This window comes from Pholcus phalangioides, unplaced genomic scaffold, assembly GCF_987345545.1.
Source record: "Pholcus phalangioides strain wild (caught in Gottingen) unplaced genomic scaffold, Ppha-v1.0 ptg000014l_1, whole genome shotgun sequence".
Taxonomy (NCBI): domain Eukaryota; kingdom Metazoa; phylum Arthropoda; class Arachnida; order Araneae; family Pholcidae; genus Pholcus; species Pholcus phalangioides.
In genome coordinates, this window is record NW_028301607.1 from 25479797 (window position 1) to 25493740 (window position 13944).

Here is a 13944-nt window from a genome sequence, read left to right on the forward strand (position 1 = left end):
CATTTCCACATTACTTGAGTGGCCCGCGAATATTTACAGATCGCTTTAGTGGCCTGCGGCACATTTCCAAATCAATTAACTCTCCCGCATCACATTAACAGATCATTTAAGTAACCCCTGGCACACTTCACTCCGGCACATCACTCAAGTGACCTGCGGCGCTGCTCTATATCATTCTACCTGCCCGCAGTGCATTCTCAGATCGCTTGAGTGGCCCTCGGAATATTTACAGAACACTTAAATGGCATGCGGCGCTGTTCCGGATCACTAACGTGACCCACGACACGTTTTCAAACCAATGAAGTAACCCGCACTCTTTTGAAGGTTGAGAGAAAGAGTATGACCACCAGGGGAGTGACTAGTCCCAGTTTGAAAGACCCCACCTATTGTCCCAATTGGTTTCTGGGATATCTCGGGAAAATATATTTTATAATTTGATTGAAAACGAAAATTGGCTGTGTTTGGCTGAAACCTGTGAGGTTACCCAGTTCCGTATCATTGGAGTATGCAATATGTGAACATTAGGCTAACAATATCTAATAACCTTATCTATATGCAGGGTGGCCCGGGAAACTATCACCAAAATGAAGGTGGGGGTGGGAGTGATAGTACACATTAAGATGAACAATTTTCGCAACTGGAATCTAGTGTCGTAACCCACTTTTATAGGCGGGGGGGGGGGGTGCATCTGCCCAATTCAAAAATCCCCGAAATATGACGGCCATTGCAAAAATACAGTAAAACATGATTAAGTCGTCACTCGTTAAGTCGTCATTTTTCATCGTCTGTTAGTCGTCACTCATTAGTCGTCTGGTTAAGTCGTCATTTTTCTTCAGACCCTTCCAGCTCTCATAGACCACAATGCTATTAAACCCTCGTTTACTCGTCGCTAATTTCGGTTAAGTCGTCACTATGAAAAAGTTTGAGAAAGAGAAACATACTATTTTTATGGCTCCCATTAAAAAAAGAGCTTGTTAACAGCACTGCCATATGCTTAAAAGTCACCATAAAATCGTATATGCCTAAACGGAACAGTTTAAGTAACGAAAGTTACGCTGGGGAAGTTCATTTGCCGACTAAGGTTTTTGGAACGTTGGGGACTGTTCAAGCTAGATCTCATTTCTGCCTGGGCTCCATTGGAGAAACTGGACAAACCACGAGACACCCAGGCTCTGTCGCAAGAAGCAACGTAAGCACTTCGCCTCCGGCAAAACCAAACTTTATTGATACGTCAAAGATTACATATAGTGCAAGGAAATCAAAAATTATGTAAATCGAAGAATCAAATTAATCAAGTTAAAGTCGAAGTGCAACGGGCACGGATAATAGATAATCATAGAAAGCATGAACACATCATAGAAGGGCTTGAAATTTAAACAAAATATCTTTGTTGAAAAAAATTAGACATTCTTTCCCAAGTTGTCTTCTGTTTACTTTTCCGTGCCCAGGGCCCCTCCACCAAGTTAAAAGTGTTAGAGATTACTTTTGATAGAGGGAAATAATTTGTGATAATTTCCCTGCTCAATTTAACCGAAACTGCAAGTTGTTATGTGGGAACACTACGCTGTTTTGGCGCACAAGAGGGTGTCGGTTGGCGCACAAGAAGGTGTTTGGCGAGATAGAATGAGACCTTCAGGAAGAAGCCGTAACACCGAGACAGAGTGACAAGAAACACCGACGTGCGCGGACACCTCTGCCTGGCGGCGGTAAGTTAATTACTGACTCCTCCCTCTTTCACTACTTGCCACCTCGCGTAATTAAATGATTATGTAAATTTTAAGAAGTGTGATGAATGCAGGAATAAATGAGATGGCAAATGAACCTGGAGTTAAGTACTTTATTTAAATCGTAATTGTGTAATCTTGTATGATACAACCGTTCTTCGTATCACTTTGTAGTTGTATCATGAACTACTGGTGAAGAATTCAAACACTAAAATTAAATTTGATGTACTATATGTAAAATTAATGTGCAATAGAGATTCAAACAGTTGCTCTGTTAGTCTAAATTAAAAATTGCTAGTATAAATCAAAGTGTACAGTACATTTTACCACAATAATTTAAGTAATAAGAGATTAAAAAAAGGAAAAAAAATGGCTATTATTTTTTCTTTCGCAATCTATAAATTTTATTAATATTGTTATTTTGATTTATACTTTGATAAATGTCATATTACTTTAAATTTACACGATTTTCATAACATTGAACATTAAAACTGACGGAACTCCGCTTAAACCGTCATAATTTTTCGATAACTTGAGGTGACGACTTATCGAGGTTTTACTGTAGTTTGCCTTGCCGTGTACTACCACCTCTCTGGTTTTGGCGATCATTTCCAGGGATACCGTAGGGACAGCCCGAAAAAGTACCAGTTGAAGTTAACGATATCGGAAATTTTTGGTGATTGCCTCGGGGATGACAGGTCCGGACTGCAGAGTGGGTATTCCAGCATTTTCCGACAGAATCTGGCTGTTTCGCGGCACGAATGTGAGCGGTCATAATCAACATTGTTTGTTTTTATGGCCACGATGCACACAAGTTGCAATGTTTTGCGATTTTGCTAAGCTAGACTGCTGACGGTGGTCCGTGTTCAAGGAGCTCCATTTGCAGTGGTCTCAAGTCAGGCGTTAGTAGTAGTGAAATGGCGTTCTTAACGTAGGGGTCGCGACCCAAACTTTGATCGCGGGGGATTTTGAGATGGGGCGTTCAAATCTATTTAGAGTCAGGGATTCTTTATCTATGGGGATCACCATCTTGATTCACATAGACTATCAGCCGTGCAAATCCACTTACAGATACTAATTCTCGACCCAAACCTGATTCTCAGGGGCTTCCTAAATGGGTCGTACAACTCCACTAGCAGGGATTCTTGACCTATGGGCCACAATTCAAATTTGGATCGAGGGATTTAGAGATGGGTCTTACAGCTCCACTAACAGCCAGGCATTCTTGAGCTATGGGTCATTACCCAAACTTAATTCACATAAGTTTTAGAGGTAGGTCGTACATTTACAGACATTGATTCTTGAGCTAAGGGTGGCGACTCAACTGATTCGCAGGAGCTTCATAAATGGGAGGCATAAGTCCACTAACAGCCAGGAATCCTTGAGCTACAGGTCACGACCCAAACTTGATTTATATAGGGCTTCTTAGATGAGTCCTAAAACTGAAGCAAGAGCTAGGGATTCTTGAGCATGGGTCACGATCCAAAACTAATTCGTCTGGCCTTTTGAGATGGGTCGTACAAATCCCCCCCCCCCACTTTCAAATTTGGATTCTTCAGCTATAGGCCACGGCCCAATCTTGATTCGCAGGAGTTTCCGGGATGGGTCGACAAATTCACTTACAGCCAGGGATTCTTGAGTTATTGGTCACGATCCAAACTTGATTCACATAGGATTAAGAGATGGGTCGTACATGGGTCTTTTACAGACACTGATTCTTGAGCTAAGGGCGACGACCCAAACCGGATTCACAGGGGCTTCCTAAATGGGTCATACCAGGGCCGGAACTGGGGGCAACTGCCCCGATTGGCAAAATTTAGGGGGCGGCAGTTTTAGGTGGGAACAAAGAACACCGTTATGAAATTATCAAATTTTCAAGTTGTGGGGGAAGCAAAATCATGTTTGCCCCGGGTGGCAAAAATCCTAGTTACGGCCCTGGGTCATACAACTCCAGTAATAGCCAGGGATCTTTGAGCTATGGGTCACGACGTGAACTTGATTAGTAGCAGCTTCCTAAATGAGTCTCACAAATCCACTCAGTCCCGTTATAAATGCACTTATTGCGTCACTGGTTTCACTAATTTCGAAAAACAAACAGCTCCAATGTGTCGCGAAGGAAATTTTATTGTTGATTTTGAGTCGTGTCTGAACAAAGTTAAGAGCCTATTGTCTTAGGTAACCCAGGGCTGCTGCTAATTGGGCACCTGTCACAGATGGGAAGCCCACACTCTCTCATACCTTTTCTTATCGGAGACACGTCTCTGACATTCCTACAGAATCTTCAACAGCCATTTCTTACCTTGTATTTGCAGTGTCGATGGCGAAGTTTACGGCCGGAAGAATGACTTTTACGTGAACCGTTGCACGCCACTGTCCTGTGGGGCGTACGCGCTTCCGATTGTGAGGCCGCAGAGCGCCGAAGACTTCTACTACATAGAGGCTGCTGTCACTGAGGAAGACCTTGGTGATGAAATGATGACGCATGATGGTGCTGACGGTCGTGATACGATGAATGGGGTCCCTGAAATCGGTGACGATGGCGACAGTGGCTTGTCTCACGCTGACGTCACAAACAACGAAGGTATCCATTAATGCATACACTACTACTAATACTACTTTCCCGTACATGCACCTCGCACACGTTTCCCCTACGGAATATCTAACGAATTGGTACATGCCGGAATGTGCTTGTACATGTCGTGATCCTAACACGAAATTTGTTTCCGTTTAATGCCCGTTATGTGTTGCAATCTTCCCCCCCCCCTCAAGCCAAGCACAATTCAGGTGTGTAAGTATGTATGTGTACCTAACAGTCTGAGTGCGTATCTAGAGTTGTGTATGATTTTTTAGTGCTGCCATCTATATCTCAGAAGTGAAGTGAGTGAAGTGTAATGACTGAATATTTGTACTGTTTGTAGGACTGTTGCTCTCTGTGGCGAGACTTTTTAACGGGAAGATCGGCTCGCATTTGCGCCTTGAAGTTGGAAACCAACTTCAGCCGACCACCACTGTAGTGACGGTGGGGCTCGAACCCAGGTCCCCACGATGCGAGTCCGTCACTATGACCACTCGACCACCACAGCGGCACGTGCTGCAATCTGCCGTCGATTTTTCTAACTATGAATGAAGTGTAGTGATTGAACAATTGCACCGTTGTGTAGGACTGTTGCTTGTTGCTGTGTGTGGCGAGACTTCTTAACGAGGAGGTCGGCTCGCATTTGCACCTCGAAGTTGGGAACCACAGAAAACCAACTTCAGCCGACCACCACTGCGGCGACGGTGGATTTCGAACCCGGATCCTCACGATGCGAGCCCGTCTAATGCATACTATGGTTATTATTGAAAGTTTTAGGAGACGTCTTGCTTTGGTATTGCCAGATTCCAAAAATTTAAACATGGAACAAGGTTTAACTGTCGAGATTTCAAACTCAAACACAGATGGCAGCATCTACTCACATACGGAATCATACTCAATGGTCAGGAAATTTATGGGATTGAAAAGAACCTTTCAGTTCTAGGGGAATTGTTTGTACAATATTTTCTTTGTGACTCTGGCAGTACCTAATCAACAACAGAATCATTTCGAACCACACCGTAGGCAAATCTTGATGTTAGGGGCGAATAGTCGGGTAAGACCTTGATAGTTTTCCTTCCCTTAAAAAATTAAATTACGGAATAAACAAACGTCCCGAATAACTTTTTTGAAGCATTTTTTTCCCTTCAAATACGAGACCACTGGCAACCCCAACGTCGATCGGTCTCAGTTCCATCTAATGGGGAATTGATTGGGGGGGGGGGGGGTACTTCTTTATTTTCATCAACAACCTGATACTCCCTTACTTGTATTCAGCGCGTGATGATGTCAAAGGTATGAGTCAATTGTTTTCTCATCCAAACTCCCGGATCCCTACCCTGAGACTTCTCCAAGAACCCCCAAGCAGTTCCGTCGTAACGCATGGGCCCACTCGAAAATGACCCGGAAGCCTCATGAAAATGAGAACCGATTGAAATTTTCGATAATTTGCCAAGTATGGCCTCAGAAAAATCACGTGGCCCGGAAACCCACGATGCTAAGACGGCCCTGCCGCTGAGGGATTCCTACACCCCTGGTTAAGAACCACTCATCTCTATAGAACTTCTGAGCGATAGGATCCAATACTGTAGGGGTTCTTAACATAAGGGTTGCGACGAAAACTTGGATCGTAGCTAGACTGGGGCAACCGGAGCACTGACTCCGGGGCTCCGAGCCGAAGGGAGAAGCACAAAAATTTTCACTCATTTTGCATAATAATAACCCTCTCAAGAGGGCCCCTCTCCAAGAAAAAGTCTGCCCCGGGGCGCCGAAAAGGCGCACTACGGCCGTGGTCGTAGGACTATCCGAGATAGGTCGCACAGCTCCACTAACAGCCAGGGATTCTCGAGCTATGAATCGGTACCCAAACTTGATTCTCAGCGGCTTCCCCAAGGAGTCGTACAATTCCACTTAGTCCTGCTATAAATGCACTTATTGCGTCACTGGTTTCACCAAATTCGAAGAAAAAGTCCTATGAGTCGTGACGCTAATCTTGTTATTGGTTTCGAGTCGAGACTGAAAAGGTTGAGAACCCCTGCTGTATTGTACCTGTAACTATTATCGCCCTCTCGTAAGATCGTCTCCACCGGGTGTAATGGGGGGGGGGGCGATATTACCCACATTGCAAAACTGTGTGTTTGAGTGATCTACAATAATATAATTCTATCTTCCTCATCTATCTATAGTAATCTTGCATTTCTCTTGTACTCTCTTAGAACCCTTCTCTGACCATCAGGAAGACAAAGCGTTGGATCTCATCCGAAAGAAGGTTCGTGAACATTTTCTAAATGCCCTCACGTGTACATTGAATCAATTAGAACTGATGGTTTGGTGAATCATACGTGCTATCATCGAGAAAAATACAAGAAATCGAGACCCCTCAAAAAACGGGGAAATACGGAATACCGTCATTTCTCGCCAAACATGTCACCAACTACTGGAAAAATCACCAATTACGGTTGAAAATCACTGAAATATATTGCAAAATGCAGTTAATTAAATATTGTTAAGTTATAAAACATATTATTAAATAAACATCGAATCAATCAATTGTAGAACTGATGGTTTGGTGAATCATACGTGCTATCATCGAGGAAATATACAAGCAATCGAAACCCCCAAAAAAACGGAAATACGGAATACCGCCATTTCTCGCCAAACATGTCACCAACTACTGGCAAAATCACCAATTACGGTTGAAAATCACTGACATACATTGCAAAATGCAGTTAATTAAATTGCATTCCACGAAAGAAAAAAGACCGTTTTGAACATGGGAAAAAAATAAGTGAGGTGAAAGCTTATATTTACGGTCATATAATTATAATAATATAATTAATAATGTTATTAGAATTTTATCTTCACATCCATGATTACATCATTTCACATCCATTAGATAACAAATTCAAATAATATTCTTTAAAAAATAACGAGGCATATGACATTTTTATGAAAAAAAGTCAGGATGGTCAAAAATATGAAAAAACGGAGATGAACCGTAAAATACGGGTCATATGGTCATATTCGGTCTTTTCGATTCTTACTGTTTATTGGCACAATGACTATATCATGTCCTACAACTTTTTTTTCCCTCCCTTTAGAGGAGAAGAGGTTCCAAGCCCAGACCTAATTATTACAGACTCGTTAAACGTAAGCTCTTACAATTTAATGGTCCTTCTTTGATTGATTTATAATTTTATTTCGTCAATTCGTACATACGTACGTGCAGTGTATCTTTATTGTCCGAAAGGCTCAAAACGTGATGTTCCGGTGGCGGAATCTCCACTGAAGGACAGAGGGTACAACCATCGGTACCATGGGACCACGATGGCTGACGACGTCGAACAACAGAGTGTCCAAGATGGGATGCGAAATCGCGACGGGGATTCAACTGATGAGTTTCTGGAAGGTAAGGAATTTACGATTAAATTTTTCTTGTTTCAGTTCAATTAATAACTATCGATTTTTTTTTTAAATTCCATTGAATTTTCAATTCAAAAAAATTTTCATTTTCCAACAGTTACTGGTTGCTATTTGCCCCGAATGACAACAACTGTATGGTTATTTTAATCAAATTAATGCAGGTTCGATGCGGCAGGTTTCGATCGGCGGTTCGATCACGACATATTTCACAGATCCTTTGTGGTACATTTCAACCATAGTTAGAAAAAAAATTGATGGCAGATGGCAGCACTACACATAACAAGCATTACACAGAAAAAAAACTTCACGTCAGGTTCACTACACATACACACACACGTTCCAACATGTACCAATTAGAAGTTCCGCAGAGGAATATGGACGAGGTGCATGTCTGATTCAGCAGTAGACCCCTTGTGGTGGAACAGTCTCTGGTGGAGTTGTTCTGATTGGCTTCAGATAGGATCAGAAATGCTGCGCATCAGCATAAAAAAATTATGCTTATACGTTTTCACTTCAAAATATGGAATACAGATGGCAGCACCAGTATAACACGAAACAAGCCTAATTAAGACAACGTAAAGACGCTAGGGCCCACGCAACGAATACACAACAACACGTTCCTGCATGCAACCACTTCGTTAGAAACTTTTCCGCGGAATGTTTACGAGGTGCATGTGCGGTTAAGTCTATCAAATGCCTGCTGACGGGAAAAGGGCCCCAAGGTGACGTCTTCAAAAAGTTTTGAAAAAATTATTACTGATTCTATTCATTTAGATATGTACGAAAATATGAAAAATCCGGCGGAATTATTATGGGTCACTCAAAAAAAATTTGCAAATATTAGTATTTTGATTGTCGTTAGAAGTTAAGACAATATAAAATCCCGCAACCCTAGAGTCTCAGAGTGACGTCATTCAAACAATACATGGTCAGGTAAAGCACGGGCAAAGAGAAGAGAAAAGGAAAATAACTATTTTTTTTTCTAAAAAATAGAGAAGCTAATAAAAGGAGTGCTAGAGTGTGGGAGAGTGAAAAGAAGTTCTTAATAGGTATCACCAAGAAGCGCGAAAGGCGATGAGTAGCCAACTGTTGTCATTTTTAATCATTTGTTTCCGGGTTTAATAATTTCACTACGCCGCTACTCTTTTTGTTTCTATGTGAGATGAAGCGTAGATACTTACATTTTTTTCATAATTTTTCGTAAATCAACGGACATTTCCTTCTTTGAAGTCAGTGGATGACAAAGCCAAAGTAGACTGATCTGAAACTGGGGAAAACTAATTGTAAAGCAATAGTTAGTTAGCTACCACAAAGTTAGAGGCACTATTCGGACATCATTCCACTGCATCTTACACAAATGCCGTCGAGAGCCCATGGATTTTGAAGAATCTGACTGTTCATCGATCCACCCAAAGACCTTGGTGAAACATTGATGCAAATCTGGCAACAACTTAGAGTTGAGCTAAAGCATTACCTTGTAAGATTCAAGGTTGATGACACTGCCCTTTCGTCTCAGGGCTGTCATTTCAACATTTTCCAGGGGGGGGGGGGTGGCAAAGCACATGTACTCAATGTATGTATGTATATATATATATATACCATTTTTAGTGTATTTTCGAAAGGGGGGCAACGGCTCGCCCTGCCCCCCCCCCCTAAATGACGGGGCTGCCTTTCGTATAACTTCACTTAATTTATCTTTTAGGAGTCATCGAAGACGTTTCGGAGCCCACTTTGGACTCGGCTGTCGCAGAAGCACATCGCGGAGAAAATATACTTCTGAGAGAATTACAGGCCCGTATGGATGATGACTCGGATTCGATCGCTGCCGAAAACAGCGACCTGCACCGAAAGGTCCGTGATTGGGAACAGAAGGTCAAGCCTGCCTTGATGATGGAAGTACGAGAGACGCTCACTAATATATAGCAGATAGTTTAGTTTCTTTAATTGCATTTATAAGAGGTTTTTTTTTTTTGTCGCATACAGTATTAAAAATTAACTTTCGTTTCTTGTTCGATCGAAGAAAATGAAAGAAAGTTTCGATATCAGCGAATACGAGGACAGGTTACTGGACTGTTTCGACGTGACGCTGGACTGGTCGAGTTCCCTCGAGGACTGGGCGGTATCGTCAAACGATAGGCCGAGGTTATCATTCAACAGCGTTTGCAGAGGAAAACGAGCTTGGGAGATAAGCCGATATTTTATGGTTGCCTTACAAATGGTAATAACTAAGGATAAGTAATTTTCGTATTAACGAAATAGATGCGATTATTGCGAAATTCGACATTTTTAATGAATAAATACGAAAAATTGCATCAAAAAACTACTTTCCCGCGAAATCTCGATAATTTACACTTTTTGAAACGAAAATAGGTAGTAATTTTCCTGAGCGCTTGAATTCTACAACTTTAGCAAATGAGTACAGTACTTGGTTGTACTAAAGGTACTTGGTACCGTTAACACTTGGCTACGTAAAAACAAATGTGTCATTAGTTCAGTTTGTTTTTGCGAATGAATGCAAAATTCTTTACTTGAAAAAATTTTTCTTTTTTTATTTTATTTCTTTTATTTTTATTTTTTGTGAATAAATGCGAAATTTCCGATTTGGAGATTATTTTTGCGAAATTTACGTATCTCTAGTAAAAACTATGCTATTATGCTATCTCAGGGGTGCCATGTTGACGCATATAAATTAAAATTCGGCATTGCTTTGCTCAATTAGCTACTGGTTGTTAATTCGTCTCTTTTTTTTTTCTTCTGTGCTTTTACATAGGCGAATGAATCTTGCGTAGAAATCCAAGCTGCAGGAAAGACCAAAACTGGAGACAACATCCAACTCTTTCTGTTGTCTTTCGAGCGATACAGCACCAGGCGGAGCAGCCAGGGTTCCCGTAGTTCGAGACTCAGCTCGTGTGAAGAAAATACCTGCGCTGCAGAGATCAGACAGGAAAAAAAAACGAGCCGAGATCGTCGACGAACGTAATCCTGAAGGACGGGAACACGCTGAAAGCCATCAAGTGGATACCGATTCTCAAAAGTCGACAGACACTCCAACTGCGACACGTAGAGAATCTGATACATCGAAACATCGAGTATCAGCAGCGATATCAGGTTTCGCGTGCTTTGATGGAGGTGCTGAAAATGAAAACGTCGTCATAGATCACCGACGTCGACAAATCGTCGAAGATAGTGGTTGCCACGAGAGCGAAGGGTGTCCAAAAGACATCTTGGTTTCGGGAACGTCCAGGACATTGAAGCCCTTAAGTAAAAGTAACGTCATTCAATTAAACATGGATAACAAAGAACGTGCATCTGACTCAGATAGCTTTTTGAATAGAGTGTCTGATCCGGACGTGTTGGAAATACCCGTAACACCTGAGGGACATCAAGTAGATACCAATTATCGAAAGTCAACAAAAATCAAAACTTCAACACGTAGGGAGCCTGATACATCTGAACACCGAGCACCAGCAGCGATATCACCGACATCGAGTTTCGCGTACTTTGATGACGATACCGAAAATGAAAACGACGATGGCGCTGTCACACACATGGATCACCGACGTACACAAATCGTAGAAGAAGGTAGTTGCAACGAGAGCGAAGGGCGTTCAGAAGACAACCTGGTCTCGGAAAAATCCAGGACATTGAAACCCCTAAGGGAAAGGGACGTCATTCCGTTCAAAATGAACACTACTGAACATGCGTCGAAGTCAAATCAATTTTCGGGGAGATTTTCCGATCCAGACATGTATGAGATACCTATAAGACAACAAAGCTCTTCAGTTTCTCGAAAGCACCTGTTCAAAGAGAGGGAGGGACGTTCAAAAAGCATTGTGGTCTTGGAAAAGTACAGGACATTGAAACCCCTAAGGGAAAGGAACGTTATTCAGTTCAACATGGACAATACTGAACATGCACCGAGTTCAAATAGCTTTTCGGGAAGAAAGTCCGATTCGGACATGTTGGAGATACCTAGAAGACAACGAGGTTCATCAACTTCTCGAAGTCATCTGTCCGAAGATAGCGAAGGACATTCAGAAGATAACCTGGTCTCGGGAACGTCCAAGACGTTGAAACCCCTAAGGGAAAGGAACGTCATTCAGTCCAACATGGACGACACTGAACACGCATCGGACTCAAATAGGGACCATCGGACATTCAGGGGACTAGAACGTAGTAGCTATGCCCCGATTTCTGTATTGTTCCGTGACGCGAAAAAATTTTCGGACAGACTCGACGAGGACTCCAGCGGTAATTTAGATTCCGGAACTCGCGAATCGATTCCATCGATAAACACTGGTCCGAGAAGCCGCCGGTACACATCTTGGATTGGCAGCGGGAAAAAGAACCAAGACCGCAACAAGCTAATGATTACTACAAGTCCAAGTGGGAAGTCCATCGCAAAATATTGCGGGTACAAGAGACCCAGGGATTATTCTTCGGACGATGAAGGAGAAGAAGCCGAGAATTCATCCACTGCGAGGGATTCCGCCATGTACAGCGGGAGATTCCGGTGCCTGTCGAACATATTCAGCTGCGAGGATCGACAGCTAACTCCTCGTCCAAAGACTTTCTTGACTTTGGCAACAGGTAGAGAATCAATCACGGATCCCAAAACCTAACCCGTCGCCTCCAATCATCGTTCAAATTAGCAAGCTTCTGTATTCGTTGTAGGGTTTTTGAACTTGCAGTTGATTGTAACACTAATGTTAGACTCATGGGTAATATGAGCTTCCTTGTAATCAGGGAACGACAATCATTTCTGTGTGAGCGATCTTTTTCTTCAGTGCGTTGAATATATAGTTCTTTATGATTTTTGAAATGAAATCACTGCACGAAACAATATAGAATCAATCACGAGATGAATATCGATGTACATATTTCGAGGGTATGCATCATTTAATTAAAGATATAATTCTTTACATGCTACATCTTTACATGGCGTAATATTGATATTTCATCGTATCACAGAGTGATTCCGAACTCATGGGCAAAACTAAACAGTGACAGAACACATCTAAAACTGACTCATTGCTAAACAAGAAATTTTCTTCTTACAATGCATGGCCACAGGCGAATTTACGGAAGGCGGGGGGTTCTTAGCGGGCTATTGCCTAGGGTGGCAAGTTCGGAGGGGTGGAAAAATTGCAGGATGAGTATTGTCAAGAGAATTTGTGGAATTGGAGAAGGGTGCAAAATTTGTCTAACCCACACGTAGTAAAACCATGACTCTGCTTGGAGAACAAAAGACTAGATTAGTGAGTGACCGAACGAGTCACCTAGAGACTTTGCAAGCATGTAAATGACCGAAAAGAGTGACCTAGGACAAGGTTAGTCAGTTACCAAAAAATAAAGTGACCTAGGGAGCCATACCGGGTCAGTGAGCCACCATGAGTTTGGCCAAGAAAGTGTGTCAGCACGTGAGTCATCAAAAAGAGTGACTTACAGACAAAGGTGGAAGGGGAAAACGAGTGCGTTATAGTGGAGGGCGGTTAATTTGCAAAATGTGTCGTCAAAAAAATTAGGCTAGATCTGGATAAGAGTAGCAAAATTTATGTAGCCCACAGTGTCGACAAAACCATGAATCCGCCTCTGATCACAACGCAAGCGAAGAACCGCCAGACGGCAATGTTATTGCACGTATAAAGCGCTGGTTTTGCCGTTCGATTTATCGTCACTGATATCGTGAATGGCAGGAGGAATGTCTATTTTCACGAACCCAGGACGAGGCAGACATGCATCTCATGTATGGTGCTGCGAACGCTCTCGAAGCTCATACTCGAATACTGCACCGGGAGGGTTTTCCGACAAAAAGCCTGTTAGATCGAAAAACCTTTGAGCAATCGCACCTTTGTCTGTGCGAAACGGACTCCCTTGTCAGCGGCACGCAGGATACAGGACGTGCCAGGAGTGTGAGGAAGCCAAAAGTATGAGAAGTGAGTGATTTAGAATAATGGTTCTCAACCTTTTGGAAGAATGCGGCCCGGTAAATCTCTTTTGTGTAAGTGAAAGGCCCGGTCATACACACAATAACGAGAAATTAATGGGAAAAATTAAACTCTGCGAATCACTCACGGCCCGGTGTGACTAGTGTTGGAGCCCGGTACTGGGCCGCGGTTGAGGAAACACTGACTTAGAAGGTGTGAAAGTATGTGAATGGCGAAGTGATTGGATGTAGAGGTATATATATACAAAGAGAGGTGGGACCTAAGTGGGCCCAATGGT

General features: G+C 42.5%; 1 protein-coding gene across 1 annotated transcript; it reads left to right on the forward strand.

Annotated features, from left to right (window-relative positions):
* The first annotated feature begins 1654 nt into the window (after nucleotides 1–1654).
* Nucleotides 1655–12478, forward strand: LOC149078350 (uncharacterized). Its single transcript, XM_089241998.1, has 8 exons — nucleotides 1655–1706; nucleotides 4037–4305; nucleotides 6513–6565; nucleotides 7398–7446; nucleotides 7547–7705; nucleotides 9422–9615; nucleotides 9740–9937; nucleotides 10490–12478. The coding sequence occupies exons 2-8, from the start codon at nucleotides 4197–4199 to the stop codon at nucleotides 10697–10699; spliced, it is 972 nt and encodes a 323-aa protein (XP_089098124.1). The 5' UTR covers nucleotides 1655–1706; nucleotides 4037–4196; the 3' UTR covers nucleotides 10700–12478.
* The last annotated feature ends 1466 nt before the right edge of the window (nucleotides 12479–13944 follow it).